Below are 22,841 nucleotides of genomic sequence, written 5' to 3' on the forward strand. Positions count from 1 at the left end.
ATGCAGTACTGTATACAGTGTATACAGTATACTTTAATATGACTTCTTAATGGGTATGCATGAAATAGCAAGTTTTCTTGTTTACAAGTTTACTAGTTACTTGTAATATTGTTACAATATTGTTATTGTTACTTGTTATATATTATTGTCGTCAAAGTGGTTAAAAACGAGTCGAGTAGTACATATGTTTATTTGGAGTATTTAGCTTTTTGCGTGTTATGCTCATGCTTTTACATATCAAAACGTAGGTTGGGTGACATTTGAGGCCTGTGGCTCAGTTTTTATTGCCCTGTGACACATTATGGAAATAAAAATAAAAAATGTTGAAAAATAGAGCAAAAATGCACCAAGTAAATTTAAAAAATGAATAATAAGTGAAGTAATAATTACACATGCAGATGTACAATACATACAATTAGAATGTCCTGTACCACCACTGAACATTCTTTAACGTTTTTATTGAAATTACGTGCATTTCCAAACGAATTCTGAATAATTTTATGCCATACTCTATATTTGAGGGATTAACTTAACACACGCGTGCTCTTATTTTGAAGGTCATGGTAGGAAGTGGGAGTACTTTCCTTCAAATTTGACAGCCGGAGAGGAGAGCGAGGGAGAAGAGGAGCAGGGACACAGCAACCTGCCGGAGGACTCACATGGTCCTGCTGCAGCTCTCACTACCGGTACAGCACGAACCCTCTCATACAAGTTGGAACCCCGACCTTTTTTTGGGGGGGGGGGTTGTTTATTTTATTTTTTTTTTTCATCACTCATCCCGTAGCCCACAGGACTTGGCTCCCCCACCCCCGGTAAAAGCAACGCCATGGCTCGGGAGAACGGAGACACCAGCGGAGGTGAGACGTGGAAGAAGCAAGTCGACGACATCAAGAAGATCTTTGATTTCAAGGAAGTGCTCGGGACGTGAGTAGCATGAACTTTCACCCCTTTGACGTTGCTCTAGCATCCATGCTGGCTTCCCTGCAAAGTCACTTTGCAGTCACCTTTGTACTTTATCACCATACTCCACATTGGACTCATTGTCTGTATTTACAAGACGATGACAATATACACAAGCATACGCTAGTAGGGGTGTAGAATTACTATACGAGAGATTTCAAACGTTTTCATGAACACCAGGTGTATTTTTATTGTATTTGATAGATGCTAAACTTGGCAAAAGTGAGAAACAGGGAATTAACTTCAGTTGCACACTCCATCTTAAAATGTAGCGTTCCTTATTTTAAAAAGGTACACACAAGTAGGAATTTACCAAAAATATCCAGTAAGACACACCATCATTTCTTGGAGACTTCCATACACCCATTCATCCATTCATGCATGTTCAATGCTGCCTATCTTCATAAGGGTATGCTGGAGCCTATCCCAGCAGACTTTGGGCAAGAGGCAGGGGAACTTCTCGGAGGCTTCATATTTTTTTGTTTACCTTTGTTAGTCAGGTTTCCACTTAAAATAATGTGTTTTTTGAGTCATTTTTCTCTTATTTTTAATAATATATATAATAGTCTATTTTTTTCTAAAGCTAAATGACTGAATTTTATTTGCTATTATGCACAAAAAAATTGAAATGTGAAAATGTAAACAAAAAATATTATAACACCATATGTTTTTGGTTTTGCTTTCGAAAGCCATGCTAATATCTGATATAGATATCCTCAAAATCTTATAATCATTAGACAAATGGGCAATAACATTACTTGAAAAGTCATGCCTGTTTTGGATGATGGTGGCCATGTTTTTCAACCACACATAGTAATGTGTTACACAAATGTCCCCTAATGGTGCATGCTAAATTTAGTGGTGATTCGCTAAAAACATGAATGTTACACTGAGTGTTTTATCATATGATAAAAAAGGCTATATCATATGAAACATGGAACAATAAAATCACCTTTTATTGAGACAAAAACATATTTTTATGAAATGAGATGAGATGACACATGAGCTCCACATGGCAGACATGTTTGTTTTGGGTGCTCAGGGGGTGATCGCTACAGGCTGTAGGCTGCTATGGTCCTAGCTGGAGGTGATTGTTGTTGAACAGCATTCATTTGGCATATGCCGATCACATGCTTTTTGACTGAAAGTGGCTGATTTTATATTGTTGTGAGGTCTCCAGCACTTAGTTTTCTTCAGTTTAGCAGCATCAAATGTGTTGATTCTAAAATATTCCATTCTATTGTCAGGGCATTGATTCAATTACTCCATCAGTTCGTATTCAAAGACGAGAGAGGACGATTCTAAGAGGGCCTGATTCAGTGCCCTGAGAATACAATGACCTGGATGAATGGCAATATTCACACACACAATCATGTACAGTAATAACAGTAATCTTTTTAGCACCTCCTGTAATTCCTGCAGGGGATTTTCTTGTTAACAGGCTGAAGGAAGTGGGTCTCAGTACTAGCGACAGTTTTGCTGCTTTTTCCCACTTGGATTCACACTCAGTGTGTCTTGAGGGACATGTAGCTCTCCTCTTCTTCTTCTTCCTTCCTGTTTTCCCCTCCAGCCCCCTCTGCTCCTCATATCCCCGACAGCCAGTTCCTGTCACCGTCTGCTCTGTTTTTCCGGCTCTGAGAAATGAGCGGGACTGGTTTGGACGCCAGCCTGGAGAAGGAGGAGGCGGAGGGGGCACATGGGGCTGATGCACGTTGGGATTAACAGTGCAGGGATTTAGAGGAACTTCACCCTGAATAGAAGAAGGTTTGGGCGGGTTGTGTAATGAGGCGAGCGGATGGCGAGCAAGGCTTGATCTGCAAAAACAGCTGAAATGGAAACCAGATTTAAAGCACACACAATCAAGACATATTGTTGATGGGATGCGGACTGGCACAGGACCCAGTGATCCGAACAGCCTCTGCAGTAGACACACATTAACCAAAAGTGCTGACAAATTTGATGCATCAGCAGAGTAGAGGAAGGGGGTGGCAAACAACTGGTCATGGAGGAGTGATTTTTGATCAGTGAGAGCACTATAAGGTGTATTATATGGACAAATCAAAGGGGGTCCTTTTGATTTTTTTATATTTTTTAAACAGGCTAAAACCAATCCATCCATATATGCTATGTATATTCGTACATTAATTCATTTATCTATTTTCTACCGGTTATCGGCGAGAGACAGGGTACACCCTGGACTGGTCGCCAGCCAATCACAGGGCCCATATAGACAAACAACCATTCACACTCACATTCATACCTATGGACAATTTGGAGTCCAATTAACCTAGCATGTTTTTGGAATGTGGGAGGAAACCGGAGTACCCGGAGAAAACCCGAGCGCCTGGTGGTCGGGCCTTCACCCGTGGAGCCCGGCCGGGCCCAGCCCGAAGAAGCCACACGGGATCTCCCCCTCGTAGACCCACCACCTACGGGGGCAAGCATAAGGGTCCGGTGTGTGTTGGGTGGCGGTCAAGGGCGGGTGCGTAGGCGACCTGGTCTTCGGCGGCCAAATCTGGTTCTTGGGACATGGAATGTCACTTCGTTGGTGGGGAAGGAACCTGAACTTGTGCGAGAGGTTGAAACATTCCGACTAGACATAGTCGGACTCACCTCGACCCACAGTTTGGGTTCCGGAACCAAACTCCTCGAGAGGGGCTGGACCTTGTTCTACTCTGGAGTTGTTGCAGGGGAGAGGCGGCGAGCTGGTGTGGGCTTATTAATAGCCCCCCGGCTTGGTGCCTCTGTGTTGGAGTCAGCCCTGATGAACGAGAGGGTCATTTCCCTACGCCTTCGGGCTGGGGAAAGGGTCCTGACTGTCATTTGTGCGTACGCACCAAATGGCAGTTCGGAGTACCCGGCCTTCTTGGAGTCCATCAGAGGGGTGCTGGAGAGCACCCCAGCTGGTGACTCCGTCGTTCTACTGGGAGACTTCAACGCCCATGTGGGCAATGACAGTGTGACCTGGAGGGGCGTGATTGGGAGGAACGGCCTCCCTGATCTGAACCCGTGCGGTGTGATGTTATTGGACTTCTGTGCGAACCACAGTTTTGGCTGACACGTCTCTTCAACATTGCATGGAAGTCGGGAACAGTACCTTTGGATTGGCAGACCGGGGTGGTGGTCCCCCTTTTCAAGAAGGGTGACCGGAGGGTGTGTTCCAACTGCAGGGGGATCACACTCCTCAGCCTCCCTGGGAAAGTCTATTCCAGGGTGCTGGAGAGAAGGGTACGACCGTTGGCCGAACCTCTGATACAGGAGGTCCAATGCGGTTTTCGTCCTGGTCGTGGAACACTGGACCAGCTCTACACCCTCACGAGGGTGCTTGAGGGTGCATGGGAGTTTGCCCAACCAGTCTACATGTGCTTTGTGGACCTGGAAAAGGCATTCGACCGTGTCCCTCGCAGCGTCCTTTGGGGGGTGCTCCGGGAGTACGGGATTGGTGGCGCCTTACTACGTGCTATCCGGTCCTTGTACAAACGGGGCAGGAGTCTGGTTCGCATTGCCAGTAGTAAGTCGAGCCTGTTTCCGGTAAACGTTGGCCTCCGCCAAGGCTGCCCTTTGTCACCGATTCTGTTCACAATTTTCATGGGCAGAATTTCTAGGCGCAGCCAAGGTGTTGAGGGAGTCCAGTTCGGGGGCCTTAGAATCTCATCTCTGCTATTTGCAGATGATGTGGTTGTTATGGCTTCTTCGGGCTGCGACCTTCAGCGTTTACTGGGACGGTTTGCATTTGAGTGTGAAGCTTCTGGGATGAGACTCAGTACCTCCAAATCAGAGGCCATGGTTCTCAGTCGGAAAAGGGTGGAGTGCTCCCTCCGGGTTGGGTGAGGTCCTGCCTCAGGTGGAGGAGTTTCAGTATCTCGGGGTCTTGTTCACGAGTGAGGGAAAGTGGGAGCGTGAGGTCGACAGACGGATCAGTGCAGCCTCGGCAGTAATGCGGTCGCTGTACCGGACCGTCGTGGTGAAAAGAGAGCTGAGCCGGAGGGCAAAGCTCTCAATTTACCGGTCGATCTATGTTCCCACCCTCACCTATGGTCATGAGCTTTGGGTCATGACCGAAAGAATGAGATCGCGGATACAGGCGGCTGAAATGAGTTTCCTCCGTAGGGTAGCTGGACTCACCCTAAGAGATAGGGTGAGGAGCTCAGCCATCCGGGAGGGGCTCAGAGTAGAGCCGCTTCTCCTTCACATCGAGAGGAGTCAGTTGAGGTGGCTCGGGCATCTAGTCCGGATGCCTCCCGGACGCCTCCCTGGCGAGGTGTTCCGGGCATGCCCAGCCGGGAAAAGGCCCCGGGGCAGACCTAGGACACGCTGGAGGGACTATGTCTCACAGCTGGCCTGGGAACGCCTTGGTGTCCTCCCGGTGGAGCTGGAGGAGGTGGCCGGGGACCGGGAAGTCTGGGCTTCCCTTCTAAGACTGCTGCCCCCGCGACCCGGACCCGGATAAGCGGAGGAAAATGGATGGATGGATGGATACTGATGAAATAAACACTGTTTGTGAAAAAATAAGCCAAATACTGCAATATAAGTTATAGAAAAGTGCCATATTTATTTTACACATTTTGTCTTAGCAAAAGTCATTTCAAAGTAAAATAGGTTAGTCTTCATAAATTCACAAATCCAATTGAATAATGCTAGTAACAATACAGTTGGGAAAGCTGCACATTTCTATATGGCACAAACGTCCTTATTTGAAGTAGGAAACTCTGGACTCGTGCAGGCAGTGAAATTATAAACTGGGCTCATTCAGCATGTCACCCATTAGATTTCCACAAAATAACTCAATTAATGTAATTGCTCCTCCTGTGACCTGATGGAGGATAGCAAGTCACTCAGTATACTTCGGGAATTATTTCATATGTATTGTCCTGTGTAACTCCCCTCTTACGCAACAACACAAACAAGTACAGGCCACGTATTGAATTCTTAGCCATGATGGTAAGCCGTATATTTTTGATGTGGTACATGGTCTAAAAACATTTGAGAAGTGCTCCTTAAACCACATAGAAATGAGTTGTCGCATGACCAGAATACCCGAATACATCACGAGAGAATGCTGCGGTTCAAATCGGTGTCATGTAAGTAGGAAAAGTCATTTTGACCAGCAGTGCGGTCGCCCATACTTGCTGAGTCACATTGCCGTGTGTGTACTTACACTTGAAGTTTGCCAGGGCACTAAAATACTGCATTATCTAATCCGTATTAGCTTCTTCCTAGCCGCTTTGTGGATGTCACCTTACCCTCCTGGGTGTGCTCACTCTTCAATAATTCAATAGCAGTTGTCTCACCTGTACTGCTTAGTAGGAGGCATGAGAGGAGGATAGAGGTCTAAAAAAAGAAAGCAGATTGTGTTTTGGTCCAGCCAAGTGTCAGTGGAAGAGAAGAGAAGGAGGACCCACAGAAAGACAAAGTGTATGGTGGGGCACGTGTGTCGTGTGCGGGTGAGATAGCGCTGATGGTGATGCATTGTGGGAACGTTGCTGTGCCATCCAGGGCATGCTGCCCTTAATTGATGCTCTAATTCCCTGCTGCTGTCTTGGTTCCCTCCACTCTTTCTGGGACTGCAGAGCACCCCACCCACTTCCACGGTGCCTTGACGTCTCTCTGTAGATCTCCCTCTTGGTATGTCCCAGGCTGCTATACATCATCCTAATTGCTCCGCATTTGACCGAGCTGTCCTTTGTGACACAGCATTCTGTTGCTTGCATGGTGATGCTTTCAGGGCTCTTTTGCACACATGCCCGAGAGTTGAATGAAGTACCTGTTGTAATCAATCGTGCTTGACATCATTGCAGGCGACCTTGGTTGACGATTGCTCGAGAAAAAAAAACAGTGCAGTGATGTCACTTCCTGTTGTTTTGCTACAAATGACCCTATACTGCACTGTGATATGTTATGGGATTTTATTTTATGTTATGCTATGTTATACAGCAGGGGTTGGGAACCTTTTTGGCTAAGAGAGCCATAAAGGCCAGATATTTTAAAATGTGTATCTGTGAGAGCCATATACATTTTTTTAAACATTGAATGCAATAAAATGTGTGCATTTTCATGTAAAGACCAACAGTTTTAGATATAATGGGCTCTAATTGTGTAGACCAGGCACACTACTCCACGCCAATGGGGTGTGGCCAGCACACTTTTGTGAGCAGCGCAGTGTCTAATAATAAATCAAATACTTGTTGCCATTAATACAACTTCTGCTGCTGCATAGTTTTGCACCATACTCCATAGACGTATTTCATTCTTTTGGCCATCTTTGCCAGAAGGCTTGGTTCTGCAGCTTTAACTAGGTGACTATTTGACTAAAGGAGAAAAGTTTATATTTACATGTTGACATCTCAATGACCAAGGTAGACTACCGCATTACCCAGTAATAATCGAGTTTTGGTGTTTGACCTGGAAAATATCAGGAAAGATGGATATGGTCGGCCGAAAATAGATGGACGAATTAAAATGCATAAAAAAGTTGTTGATTTTTAATATTATTTTTAACAGTCATTTCTGTGATGTTTACTTTAAAATGTTAGCAAAAATACATTTTTATTGTGGTAAGAAATGTTTGAGAGCCAGATACAGTCATCAAAAGAGCCCTACCTGGCTCCCGAGCCATAGGTTCCCTACCTCTGTTATACAGGGTCAGGCAAAATGATCTGACACATTTGTAGGTTAAATAAAAGGCAAATAAAGTAAAGAAAGTGTTTTTTATTTCTGAAAAGTAATAATAATAATAAAAGTAAAAAAGTGCCAAAAGTGCCATTCTGTTTCATTATGTTTTAAAAATTAAATCAGTTCTGGCGGTGTGAGGTCACCCGGTTGATTTTCGTTTCAATGCAGATCCAGTAGCTCTGAAGTTGGTAACCCATAACAAGATGGTGTTCGGAGCTGGGACGGGATCACGTCTACCAAGATTGAAGTGCAAACGGAACGCTTGTGTTGCAGTTACAGATTATTTTGTTTTGATAAACGTTTCCACAATGAAAGCGCGATGCTCACCAGTCGAATTCATGACAGCAACTGAAGAAGAAACGAAAAACAATGGCATTATAAAGAAACAAAGAAAAATGGCATTGTATGAAAAAAATGGCATTATAGTATGTACTTTTCGAAAATAAAAACACTTTTTGTTTTTTTTACTTTATTTGCCTTTTATTTAACCTCCAAATGTGTCAGATCATTTTGCCTGACCCTGTATAATGTAATGTCCTACATTGGTGTATGCATTGCGATGTGTCCCCCCCGCCCACGGAATCAAAACTGAATAGCCCCGTCATGAAATGTAATCGGCCATTTGCCCCACATTATGATTTGCGATAGCCTAGTCTTTACCATTCATTGCACACCCTACAGATAGCGGAAACCGCCAGTGGACGGACCCATATATAATGTTACTAACCTTGGCTGAGGTCTGTGCTCGACTATACATTTCAATACTAATCTCACAATATTAAAACATGGCGATGATATAATTCCTTCAGTGGGCACTAGGACTGGTACGATAATATATTCATTCATGAATTGCACAATAAATGAAAATGAAGTATATTAGTTTGCAGTGCCATGGCTCGGATTGCAATATATATTCATTCATTCATTTTCTACCGCTTATTCTCATTACGGTCACGGGGGTGCTGGAGCCTATCCCAGCTGTCTTTGCGCGACAGGCGGGGTACCTGGACTGATCGCCAGCCAATCACAGGGCACATATAGACAAACAACCATTCACGCTCACATTCATACCTATAGATAATTTGGATTAATTAACCTAGCATGTTTTTGGAATGTGGGAGGAAACCAGAGTACCCGGAGAAAACCCACGCATGCACGGGGAGAACATGCAAACTCCACACAGAGATGGCCAAGGGTGGAATTGAACGCTGGTCTCCAAGCTGTGAGGCCTGCTTGCTAACCACTCTCCACCGTGCAGCCCTGCTATATACATATATTTTCATTATACTTTTAAAAGTAATGTTAATTTCGTCTCATTTTCATAGACCCAATCTAATCTCCCAAACTGTCTCATGACACCCCTACTCATCACACATTTTAAATGCATTTACAATCGGCACCCAGTAGGCTGTGAGTCATTGTTAATAGTGATCTCATTACAAATAGTGATTTTAAATACACATAATTGCTTACCATTTTAACACTCAAGTCACATGCATATATATACACACACACACAGCGTGACTTTTCAAAAGCAGCAGAGCGTCAAAGTCACTTTCCGCTCGACGAGCATGCAGCAAATACATTTACCAGCTGTCAGGAGCTCACTCAGCACGGAACACATACAAGGTAAGATTATTATTTTACCCATGGAGGGGGAGGGGGCTGCACAGATTCACACGTGCATCCAGTGTATTAATAACCACAAACTATAGTCCATTATCGGATCGGGCACTATTTTAATCCATCCAGCTCATAATGGCCGTGGAGCTAAAAGCTTGCTGACAATTGTGTGTGAACAGTGGCACGGGGGAAAGTTGTTTAAAAACATTTCATGTGGTTGGCTGGAACTTTTCAAAACAAACGGTCCACTTCTGTCTTTTCTCCCATTGTCATTTTTAAACAGACTTGAGTCCTTTTTAAAGTGGATCAAACAGGGATTTAGTCAACCTGGAGTGCTTGTGATGCTTGACAGTATGCCACTAATTTCATCACACATTGCATACACAACTGGGATGACAAGTCCTGAGATCCGGCTGTGTTCACTTACTCAGGGAGGCCAGGCAAAAACGCTGTCCCTTTCTTATTTCTTTGACGGATCCCTCAAGAAAGATGGTTCCATCCTTCTTCTGACGCGTGCAGATAAGGAACACACCGTTGGATGGAGATTGATGAAACACAAACGCGGTGTGCAGCTGATACAGAAGGGATGTTGGTGTGGGTCTTGTTCTCCTTGAACAGAAAATTTGATTTCACAATCCCAGTGGATCTCGATAACATCTGCTGTTCTTGCGGGGGAAATCAGGGTCACAGCTTCAACTACTTGTTATTTGGAGGAGGCAACACTTGGTGGGGTTGCCCGATTTTAAAAGGTTGTGGGCATTTTTAAGAATCAGTTTGGTTGGTTTACAGGTAGGATTATATAGAAATGGCTCATCAATTATTTGTTTTTCTTCTTTACATTCTGACCAAATCATTGGTCACTAGTTTGATATTCAACAGACGTTCATTCATTCATTTTCTACCGCTTATCCCCATAAGGGTCGCGGAAGGTGCTGGATCCCAGCTGTCTTCGGGCGAGAGACGGGGTACACCCTGGACTGGTCGCCAGCCAATCACAGGGCACATATAGACAAACAACCATTCACACTCACATTCATACCTAGTATGGACAATTTGGAGTCACCAATTAACCTAGCATGTTTTTGGAATGTGGGAGGAAACCGGAGTACCCGGAGAAAACCCACGCATGCACAGGGAGAACATGCAAACTCCACACAGAGATGGCTGAGGGTGGAATTGAACTCCTAGCTGTGAGGCCTGCATGCTTAAGCACTTGTGCTAACCAATCTCCTGTATTTGTTTGTGTAAGATTACCCTTCTAAACATAAACCACATCACACAAAATTAAATATTGGGCATTTATTTGACCTCCTTACGCTGTTACTATACCTGTGCTGTTATTTTTCTGATGAGTTCACCCATTGATGGCTCTGTTATTAAAAGCCAGACATTGACCTCATACAGTATGTTGGATTGACTTGAAATGGCTTAACTTTAGCCTGTTAAGTTGAATCACCACAAAATGTGGTACACATCTTTAGGGGACTGACAAGAATATATGTGTACAATTTGAGCAAGTTTGGTTGAAAAGCATGGCTGCCATGAATTCAAATCTTGGCAACTAATTGCCCATGGGTCATTGACCATTTGTCTAATGATTAAACATGTTTGAGGAGATCTGTGTTATACATGTATGCTAGCTGTCTTGCAAAGCATTTTGAGCACAACCAGTTTTTTTCTTGACTGTTTTCAGATCAGTGTCAATCTTATATCAGCTTAACACAGAATGCAATTCTTGTTCCAAACAGAAATTCAAATTAGAATATGTTCTGTTGAGACTTTAGAGCCTCTGGCAAAGCAAACTATAACAAAACAGATGATGATGAGGAAATGTAAATAAGTATCCAATATTAATGGAAGTGAAAGGACTGAAGTAAATGTGTGCTGAGCGGAAGGAGTGGGACAAAGTAGGGATGCCATACATCACACTGCTTCTAATAAACTATTGACACACTTTAGTATAAGTAGTCTATATATCAGTGTGACTTATCTCGGCAAGTCTTATGTGATATTTTTACTTGGGAAATGGCTTTCCGGTTCACAGAGGATAAATCATACCGCTCAGAATCTCGAATGAATCATCACACCTGCTGTGTTTGTCCACCTTTCTTTCACAGTAGGACTTTCTCCTTTGCAAGAATGCAGGGACCTGCAGTTCTATTTTCCCCTGATCATTCTCAAATTTTTTTTTACATGATTTGATTTAAAGAGCTTCAGTGCAAGGCAGAATCCATGCAGAGGTGGATATTTCTCAAACACATGGCAGCTTTCAAACATCTGCCATCATCCCATTAAGTCAATCCATCAATAAAATGTTTTATGTCTATCCCACAACCCAACAGACGGTGCTAAAAGGTTGTGTGGAATGGACCAGTTTATTTGACACCCTTCACAACTTTTAACAATGGAATCCCTCAACTGTATTGAATGGTAATTTAGTTAAACTCCTGTTTCTCCAGTTGGCATCTATTCCATACTTCAAAACACTGTTAACTGCTATCAGTAAGTTAGCATGCAGCTACATGTCTGTTTTTGTCTCCTGTGAGATAAAGGTGCATCACCTCCGGTTGTGTACTTGGCAGAAAGCACTCGCGGTGTACTGTAGATGCAGTGTGAATATGAATGCAATGTTTGCCTCCTGAAGCACTGTGGCTCATCCTAGAACAGTCAAATTAACGCACAACAGCCATGTTTATACCGCAAAGTACCCTGAAGTCTGTTTTTTATGTTTGAGTATGAAGCAAATTGCAACATTCTCTGTGTACTTTAAAAGTCACATTGCATGAAAAACTCAAGCCCAGGATTTTCATTCAATGAGTCATTCACCTTGCTCAGTGCTGCCACCAGGGCCAGAAGTGTAACTATATTTTCACCTCTCAACTGGGTTAATGTATTGCATGCAATTAGATTTGATGTCCAAATATTTAGCTATGCATGAGGTTGTCGTGGTAACATCCGAGACTGTTTCCAATCCGATTGTGATTGATTGTTTCTTTTTAAACAGTGTACTTCCACGGCTGGTCGACACACACTCTGTCATGTGGACAGGCAATTTTAGGTAGACTACACACACACACACAACACACACACATAGAGGAATTCAGGCGCACACTCGCACAATGATATTGTAAATTTAGGCAGACGCACATGGTCTGCTCTGCTAAGCATCGCACTTAAGTGTGACACACACACACACACACACACACACACACACACACACTTATCTGCACCTGGGAGGCTTTTTCTGTATTATAGCAGACCTACTTTCCCAGAGTCCCATTACCACAATGACATCATTTAAATCATGTGTGTAGTCACTTGTTTAGTGTAGAGTTTTTATGCATATTTTTTTGAGTTAATGTGTATGTGGCTTTAATGTAAATGCATACACATTTTGGAAATTGAGGTCTCATTGAGGTCAAAGTTGGATGATTGCTCACGACTGACACAAAAAACTTCCCAGGCCAATGAGGATAACGGGGAGGCGAGAGAAAGCCAAATTCAACCCAAATGATGACAGCAGCTGCTTAAAATATGCTTTCGTCGCTTCCATCCTAATCCATCCAAACTGCTTGTGTGCTGCGCCTGGCACCCACATACATGAAACTATGCTATTACAGTATCTTCTTCTCTGTGGAAAACAAAGAACCCCCACCACCCTCGCCTCGAGTCCATCAGAGGTTTGACAGACACGAGCTGGTCCGTGGGCCCTGGAAGGTGGAGGAGCGAGCTGCTGTTTTTAGGAATGGACTGAACACCTCCATTTTCTATACCGCTTGCCCTCATTAGGGTCACCAATCAGCTGGAGCGTATGCCAGGTGACTTGGAGCATGAAGTGAGGGGCACCCTGGACACACAGAGAAAAAACCCATTCACACTCACATGCACACCTATGGGTGACGACAGGCAAACTGCACACAGATGCCCAGCAGAGATTCCAACCCTTAATCCACTGACTGTGAGGCCAATTTGACAGGAGTGCTGTGCTATTTTTCGAGCATATACTCAAAAATAAGAGATTTTCTCTGACCGTTTTCTGCTGCAAAGCACTATTCAAAGATTGTAGTTTTTGACTCAAGGACCAGCTCATGTTCCCACAAATCTCTCTTGTATCTTATTTATTGTGTATTGCGTGAAGATAAGACTCAAATTAAAAGCACTAAATGAATATATATGTACCATCCACCAGTATGAGCCTGGAGTTTGTTTTTCAGAGAGTCAAAGAGTGACTAAAGGTAAAGGCTAAAGGTGTTAAAGGTAATGTGCTAGCACCAACAAATATGCACATTAGTACTCAGTAATGTCATCAAAACCTACCTTTATGCATTCTCACATAGTATCAACATTTGGGACCAAAAATGAGGTGAAAGAAAAACTGAAAAAATACAGTTTGTCTATCTGTGCTGTTGGTATACGCACAATGGTTTGTTCAAGGACCGGAGAACAAAGTGGGACGGGTTGCCACCCACAACAAACATAAATGTTGGATTTGTAACTGTATATTATTATTTTTTCATAAAATAATGGCCCATATTTCCATGGTACAAATGTATGCACTGCTGCTTTTTAGGACTCTACTGCAAAATCACTAGTCCAAGATCCTGTTTATAAAAGGAACACTGGTTTTAAGGATGTGCTCGTCAAGAGACAGGAGTTTTCTGCTGTTTCAACTGAGAAAACCTCTTCGACACTTTACAGTTTTTCAAGTGAACACGTGGGCCGGGCTGATGTCATTTGGCCCCCGGTGCAGCCTGCTGCTGTTATCGGAAGGCCTTATTAACTTGTGCTTTTTGTGACGTGTATTAGTGATGAATCTGCCAAGACATTGCTTGTATTGCAACACCTGCTGTGTGTGTGAATTTACAGTGCTTGGGAAATCGAAAACAGAAAGACCTAAACAAGTACGGGCGTGTTGTTGGTTTCTGAAGAATCCATGTTATCTCCGATCTTTATTGTGGCTTATTCAGAGTAAGACATTAACAAAGAATAGTATTTGCTGGCTGGAGACAATACCATGGAGTGTAGCAGCTTGTAATATTGACGCTCTGTAACACTTTGTTAAACCAGTCTGTTGTGGTTTTGCTTCCAAATGTCGGTCTCAGCATGGAGTCTGCTATGTTTATGACATCTTCTTACAATCAATGTGTTCACTCTGCCTTTTAAAATGGACGATTTTTGCTCACCGCGACTGTAATCTTATAATATACAGCCAAGGGACAAATGTATGACACCCCATGATGCTTTGGAAGACATGCAATACATGTCATACAGACATCATAAAAGTTCTGTAATCATGAGACAAATGATCAATGACTTATCTCATTTCAATTAATTAGTTAGCAGAGGGTTCCGGACTAGATGAGGCTCTAGTCCTAGGCATTGTTATCAATAAATTGATTAATTAAAGTTAAATTTGAGTGCATTACGCAGCTGCAACAGACAAAGGTGCTGTTAATCAGTTCAGACTAGATTGTTGTCTAAAGAAGGACACCATGACGTCAAATGAAGGAATTTGAAATCCCATTCTGAAATTGTATTGTTTACGTAGGCAAAGATGATTATGATGAACAACAGGATTTTTCTGTTGCCCTATTCTTAATCACTGCATCAGGGCTGAAGATGCATGTTTTGTCGTGCCAGTTTATCACTGTGGAGGAGATTTATAAGGTCAGGGAATCAGAGTCAGGAAGGATGCAATCACACCCAGCAGTATATTACTCCCAAGACAGCAGTGAATGGTTGGAGCAAATGTGACCAATATCACCCATTTTTCCAGCTAGTTTTTGGCAGTGAATGATGTTCGCATGGCTTTCTAAACTCTATAGTGATGCTCATATTGACTTCCCATGAAAGCTGCAGTCCCTCCTTGACTCCAAATTACTATTATTATTATTATTAATAATAATGATTATCGACTGCACGGCGGTCGAGTGATTAGCGCGCAGACCTCACAGCGAGGAGACCCGAGTTCCAATCCCAATCCAATCCCAGCCTCGGCCATCCATCTCCGTGTTGAGTTTGCATGTTCTCCGTGCATGCGTGGGTTCTCTCCGGTACTCCGGTTTCCTCCCACATTCCAAAAACAGTGGCAACTCCAAATTGTCCATAGGTATGAATGTGAGTGTGAATGGGTGTTTGTCTATATGTGCCCTGTGATTGGCTGGCCACCAGTCCAGGGTGTACCCCGCCTCTTGCCGGAAGACAGCTGGGATAGGCTCCAGCAGCCCCCGCGACCCTTGTGAGGATAAGTGGCAGAAAATGAATGCAGATAATAATAATAATGGTATAATCATAATAGTAATTATTATTTTCTTTTTTTTCACCCAAAAAATATAGCAACACTACCACCGGTTAGCACAGGAGAGCATCCACAATAAAAATTAATAAAAAATTAACGACATTGACTAATTGTTTAATTACAAAAACATTTTTAGTGTAATTAACTTATGTGCATCATGGCAAGCCACACCTCTGTCGTGACCGCAGACCGAGACACAATGTAGCATCCCCACAGTGACACATAGCCTGACACACCTTTTATGGCTTTATTCTGACCTGAACGCATCAGCAGCAGAGCATTCACGTGCATTCAAGGACATTGAACATCACAGCACTGTCTTTATTATGCGTATATGAGTGGTGTAAATAAACACAAAGACAAATGTTATGACTCTACTACTCTCTCACTACTGTAGAAGTTGGCTGCATTTGAGGAGGCTTGGGAATCCCAGAAAATACATGTGCACTCTAAATGTACTGATTTTTTTTTCTTCTTGACTGGAGAAGGAGGGGATAGAAAAGAAGAAAAAAGAAAATGGAGGGAGGAGTGCGGTGACAAGAGGGGGACAATACAAAGAGAGGAAAAAAACAACAACAACAATTGCAATGACACGGAACAACAGAAACAAACAGGACAACATCAGCAAATGTCAATCTAAATTACGTGGTGTCTTTGAATGCAACTTTGAATGAAAGTGTCATTTCAGACAAGTTGACAGATGTATGGTGGTAGTGAGTTCCACAGCCTGGGTGCCAAGCGTCTGAAAGCCAGTGTATCGAATGTATTGAAAGTATCAGCAATTCACAAAAATTTGCAGTATCGCCCACCCACCCCTAATAAAGACCCCCACTTACACACAGTTCTTTTCCGGTACGATGATAAATGTAAACAGAAGGGAAGCCTCCCTTCATCCAGTGGTGCTAAGGGTTGTTGCCATGGTGAATTCATCCTTGGCTGGGTTTGGCTGAGCACACAAAGCAGACGCTGAGCGTCATCATTCTTTCATGCGGTCTCCCCTGCACTTTTTCATCAATGAAATGCCACAATCGCATTACTTAAGATGCACCTTTGCTCACGGGGGGGAAAAAAAAAAGGCTCGGAAAATGGTTTGCTGTCAGAAGGTAAATGTCTGTTTTGATATGGCTGTTACTTGAGGACACTAAATGAGCGCACCAACCACAATGGCACCTACTCCTACGCAATTGTAATGAGCTCCCCGGGCTAAACTTTATTTTTCTTTTAGTTCAGCATGCATCTGACAGCTGTCCTATGCGTTGATTCATCAGTTTCCTTTACCAGCACACAGTGGCCTGCCATGATTCTGCTCTGCGTGTTGTTTTTCTGTTAATGTTTAATTTTGTCCTACAGAGCTCCACATGCATGTTCCATCTGCTGGTAAGAGTCGAGCCCATTCTGGACGCCCCATCTGGGCGATGGGTTGAATTACGCACTTTGAGACCAACTATGTGCCAATTGTGCAGATTTGTTTTATAATTACATAGAAGAATGTGCCGGCATTTTCTTTCAGCGCTTTCTCCCTCTCGCTCGCTCTCTCTGTCTCTCTCTCATCTTCATCCCCTGCCATTGGATCCACGGTGAGCATACAGACTATAATTGGCTCTTAATTGCTGCCGTGGCAACAGTGCTATTTAAGCCTAGCTGTGTGAATGTGTGCACCAAAAAGCGGAAAAGACACACAAGGGTCTCTTAAGTCTCTTCCCCTCATTTCACTCTACATGTTAATGTTTTTACTAATGGAGTGTGTGTGTGTGGTTTGTGTTGTCCTCTTTTTATGCCCCATTGCTGCTGTAATAGAATCTGCACCCATCATGACTAACCTCCTGTTGCCATAGTGATTCAGCTAAGCACTTTTTCCACATGTGGAAACAAATGTTGAAAACAAAGTGATGAATGAAGAAAACATTTGTGCATGCATCCATTCATGTTGTTTCATGACTTTTCTTGCTTTACTTTATTTTGGTTACTTATTTCAAGTAATAATAGGAGATAGCACTCATTAAAGTTCAGAATGCACCTGAATGAATAAATGCTTGCATCTAGCAAGCTTTACGGAACCCTGACTCAGTGAATGCATCCCTGGTGATGCGCTAAAACTGCATGGCTCCCCGCCACGTCTCAGAGCTATCAGGGAAGATGAAAGTTGGAGGAATATTTCCCATGAACAAAAACTGATGTATGGGTGGTGTTTACATTCTGTGCGCTACAAACTCTCGCTGACCTGATGACTGAATTGGAGTTAAAATATCCAGACACAGGATCACTGATACACCACACAGAAATACGTACGTCTGGGAAAAGAAGGCTATCCATCCAGCCATTCATTTTCTATGCTGCTTATCCTCATTAGGGTTGCAGGGGTATGCTGGAGCCTATCCCAGCTGTCTTTGGGCGAGAGGTGGGTTACACCCTGGACTGGTCCCCAGCCAATCGCAGTTGAATCCATCCAATACGAGCACACAGGCACTAACTTAAATCTGCATATCATGTTTGGACTTCACAGTTTAAAGTGAAGTCCAAGTGTGAAGTATTTTATAATTTCAGCTTGTCATCCCCACGGAAATGACGTTCTGGGTACATAGAAATTGTATTTTTTGATAACGGCTTCCCTTCTGCACCTGCGTTTTTTTTTACTTCTTCTATAGCTTTGGTGTTCCACATGGTTCCGTCTGTATGTCTGTTTACAGCACTATGTGTGCCTTGTGTATTACATCATTTTTACATAGTTATCCTATTTACATGTCACAAATGACCCCTGGCACGTACTTTGTAAACCCCTGCTTGAATCCATTTAATGAAAGGATGAACATGGATGTACATAACCTACCAATTCAACCCAGCAGATGGAATTATGGTTTGTAATGACAAAAATAGCAGTGTGAACGCTAAGTGAACCGCACCAAAGTGACATATTTTTCCAATTTTTTTTTCTGCAGACCTGAGTACCAAACCACAAGTGTAAACGCGGCATTAAAAGTACAAAACCCGACGAATGTCATCTTCTTCTTTCTAGTCAACAAAACAAACCCTCTCTGCCTCATTCATCCACTCCCTCTTTGCATGTGTGTGCGACAAAGGATTGTTTCATTGAGTAGAAAGACAATGATACACAATTAAAGCAGATTGCGTTGTGTTCTCATGAAATCAAAGGAGCATGTGTGCTCATATGGGTGACGTCAGTACCGTGTTATCTCTGTCTGTGCCCTGTCATTATCGGGCCCTCTTGCCACTTCGCTCTGTGTGTGTCTCTGCATGTGTGCATGTCCATTCAGAGGCTACTGCCACCGCTTTGATTAAACTGCTAATTATTGATATGGCAGGAGCAGATTCACACAACTGGCATCATCCCTCCTTGCATGTGTGTGTGTGACTTCACAATGAACCCAGAAAGCAATCTGGTTCCTCTCCCTGGCGTGTGTGTTCGCACATCATTTTTCTCTATTCTCCAGTCATCATTCACTGAGTTTTGAATTCAGTGCTACTTGACGACATTTAAATTAACAGCGCTGCTCATACTCGGTTACATAATTAAACTGGGTGCAAGAAAGAAAAATATGTGAGCTGCTTAAAAACAAACCGAGACATCATGGCAATGGCCTCAAGAAGTCATATTGCTAATCACGTAACAACAAGAAGAAGAAGAAAGATGCGTCATTGTGCTTTCGTACACAATCAGTCAAAACAGGCAGGGAATATTTTTAACTAAACGCTAAAGTATAGAAATGAGTCGGGACTTGAACATTTCTACTGAGGTAGCAGCTCTAATATTAACAGGTAGAGCATTCCACAACGTTGGGGCCCGAATGGAAAAGGCTCTAGAGCCCACATACTTCTTTCTGGCTCTCGGGATAGTCAAAAGACCGGCGTGTTGTGAGCGTAGGTTTCTAGACGGAGCATAGGGTACAATTCGGTCAACCAGATAAAAAGGTGCCAACCCATGTAATATTTTGTAAACCAGAAGCAGTACCTTAAAGTCATATCTTAAATGAACTGGGAGCCAGTGCAGGTTGGCTAGTATTGGAGAAATATGGTCACACTTACGTGTCCTTGTAAGAAGTCGCGCTGCAGCATTTTGTACTAACTGCAAGCTTTTGAGACTTGCCATTGGAAGACCAGAAAGCAGTACATTACAGTAGTCAAGGCGAGACGTGACAAATGCATGGACTAGGGTCTCTGCATCAGAAGTGGATAGAATAGGTTGTATCTTCGCAATATTGCGAAGATGAAAAAATGCTGTTTTAGTAACATTCTTAATGTGTTGATGAAAGGATAGAGTCGGGTCCAATATCACACCCAGATTTTTTACAGAGTCACTTTGGGAAATTATGCTATTATCAAAACTCAGAGTGGTGTCCTTAAACAGGCGGCTCTGTTTAGCAGGGCCGATGATCAACATCTCAGTTTTATCAGGGTTCAAGAGTAAAAAGTTACAGGACATCCAATGTTTAATATCAATGAAACAAGCCTCCAAATTAGAGCAGTCCTGCGGGTCAGTTAACTTTAATGGGACATATAGCTGAGTGTCATCAGCATAAGAGTGAAAGCTAATCTTATGTTTGCGAATGATGTCGCCAAACGGTTGAATGCATTAAATGAGAAGCACTGATATGTCAGTCTTCATGTTAAATGTGTCACTGTCACCTTGTCCTAGTCCTTCCTGCTCTATCTGTGTGTGTGTGTGTGTGTGTGTGTGTGTGCTCGATAGAGAAATGCACACACACTAACTGCAAATATATGCACTGATGGAGGCAGTGGAGCTCGACCGACACAATTACACAGGTTCATACAGGAGGAAATGCAGTTGTCGTTGCCGTGGGTAACTGCAGCAGGGACCGCCAGCTCATCAACCGCCAACACACAAACACACATAAAGTACACTGGTGAGCATATTAGCTCACCTTCCAGATGTTGTACCATCCCATCTTCTTCCAATCAATCATTCCTCCGACAGGTCTATTATTATATGAATAGTAGGGGTTGGGCTGGGGGTAATTTTATGGATCTTACAATTTTCCTGCTCTTGTGGTCATGTGATGCTGCGAATGTGTGTGTTTATGAGCCCAGCGTTTTATATTGATTTACCTTCATTTACATTTTTAGTAGCACACATTCTGCCTCACCTTATCCCCTCTCTCTCTCTTCTGACCTTTTTCCCTCATTGCGGTGAGCTTGACATGATATTCAGCCACAACGAGCGTTTTCATGTGAGGGCAAATGACATACAGTACATGATCATTTCCATGGATGGTGACATCAGCGGTTATCCTTATTGACGGTTACCATGGTTGGTGGCCTTTACATGAAACAACAAGATCTTGTTAGACAGTCAGGTGATGCCGCTTTACCCTCCTAGCCAATCCATATGAGGCAATTGCATTATAGTTGCTTCATTCAATATTCAATATTTTGCAACTACTGAGTTTACATCAGATCCCAGCTTTTCGAGTGTTTTTGTGACCACAGTGAATGGCATACATTTCACAAGTAATGCCCATAATGATGCCCATAAAAGACATTTGCAATGAGAGTGACCGTTGTAATAATATTAGATTCAGCTTCAGAACCCTCTCTCTTCAATATGCCTCACAGACTTACTACTAAACACATGTATATACACATGCTTGGTTTAAGTCTGCATATTAATTTCATAGCAAATTAAAGGGGAAAATGTAACATTGTCTTATTGTTGTATGAGCAACAAGTGGTTGTTTTGTAAATATCACCTACTTTGGGCTCCATGTGCATGTTTGGGTGTGTTTGCTGTGATTTACAAGTGTATCTGAATGGAGTGGCAACATTATGTGATGCACATGAATGCACCATTTATGAAAAAGCTTGCGCAGCACTGATAGCAGTTTGCTCGTTTTGATCCTAGCTTGATAGCTTGTTGAGTATGACGTGTCCATTATCTGACTGGAATCTTTCCATGGTGTCCCAATTCTAACATAGCACTACCTACTTCTCACTAGTATAAATATTATAATAAAGCCTAATTTTCAGATACCGATAACAGATACATTTCACAAATAAAAACTGCAAAATCCAAAATTGTGGAAAGTGTTATTTTTAACATTTTATTTTAACAAAATAATAATTAAAATTACCAACAGTCAACTAAAATAAAATTTCCTAGAATCAACAAGTGATGAATAAATGTACAATCTAATTAAATAATGCTGTTAACTATACACTTTGGAAAGCTGCACATTTTGATGTTGCACAAACACCGCTCTAAGAATAAAATAAAGTTTGAAACTCTGGACAACTGTGATCAGTGAAATTATCAACTGAGCTCATTCAGCATATCGTCCATGAATGCAGCATGAATGAAAGATGTTAGATTAGACGTATGAAAGGAAAACACCCAATCCCCCTTAGCATAACCAGCACTTTCATTGCGAACTGCTTATATACAATTCAAAGGCGACACTTGGAAATAATTCCACACCGCGGACACACTGAGCTAGCAATTGTGGAGGAAGTCATCACTCATGCACTGAGACGTACTGACCCATGTTATTAATTTTATATTTAACAAAATATACAGACGGTTCATAAAAAAATGTGTCGCAGGCCAAATATGACACCCCTGATTGTAACAATGAAACAAGCATGCTTTCAGATGTACGGGCTAGTCCACCAATATTATTAACCTCAACAGTAGGCGATCTTGGGTTGCCATGGCAATGACAGAGATGCTATTCTCCAGCCAGTGTCTCATCGGTATGGTTTAGATGCTGCTCTTTAAAAATGTAATACAAAAGTGGCTGCATATTGTTGCTTTGAATATGAGGGCCCAAACATTTACATTTCAGTTTTTTTGTGTTTACATGCATTGTGTTCATGTATTCTATACAGCCTGCTCTGGCTTTATAATAGATGCTCATTTATGTGCAAGTGTGTGCCTTTACAGCGCAAACACTACATCCCACGCACTTGTTTTGTCTGGATTTGACGTCACCCAAAACCACAACAACCATTATCAGAGCAAGCAGGTGCAGTGTATGCATGCGTGTGTGTGTGTGTCTCAGTCCAAGGCTCATTACCAGGGGCAATCGGCAGCATGATCACTTGTCACGGTAAAAAATGTGCTGAACGTCAGGTGAGAGGCAAAGAGGCACGAGAGAGAAAAATAGAGAGAGGCAAAGGAGGAGGTGAAGGTGAGATGAGAACGAGGTAGTCTCTGAGAAGTGTGAGAGAACAGAAGTGGTACAGGAAACCTTCTGTTTTCTCTGTGTGTGTGTGTGTGTGTGTGTGTGTGTGTGCGTGCGTGTGTGTGTGTGTGTGT

General features: G+C 42.7%; 1 protein-coding gene across 1 annotated transcript in view; it reads left to right on the top strand.

Annotated features, from left to right (window-relative positions):
* The first annotated feature begins 568 nt into the window (after positions 1–568).
* camk1da (calcium/calmodulin-dependent protein kinase 1Da) overlaps positions 569–22,841 on the top strand; it is a 49,663-nt gene continuing 27,390 nt past the window's right edge. Inside the window, exons 1-2 of the mRNA XM_058077367.2 lie at positions 569–686; positions 785–924. Coding sequence (XP_057933350.2) covers positions 660–686; positions 785–924 — 167 coding nt within the window. The 5' untranslated portion in view covers positions 569–659. The remainder of the gene's footprint in view (positions 687–784; positions 925–22,841) is intronic.

The sequence above is a fragment of the Doryrhamphus excisus genome, linkage group LG2 (genome assembly GCF_037039965.1).
Source record: "Doryrhamphus excisus strain RoL-2023G ecotype Guam linkage group LG2, RoL_Dexc_Guam_v1.1, whole genome shotgun sequence".
NCBI classification, from domain to species: domain Eukaryota; kingdom Metazoa; phylum Chordata; class Actinopteri; order Syngnathiformes; family Syngnathidae; genus Doryrhamphus; species Doryrhamphus excisus.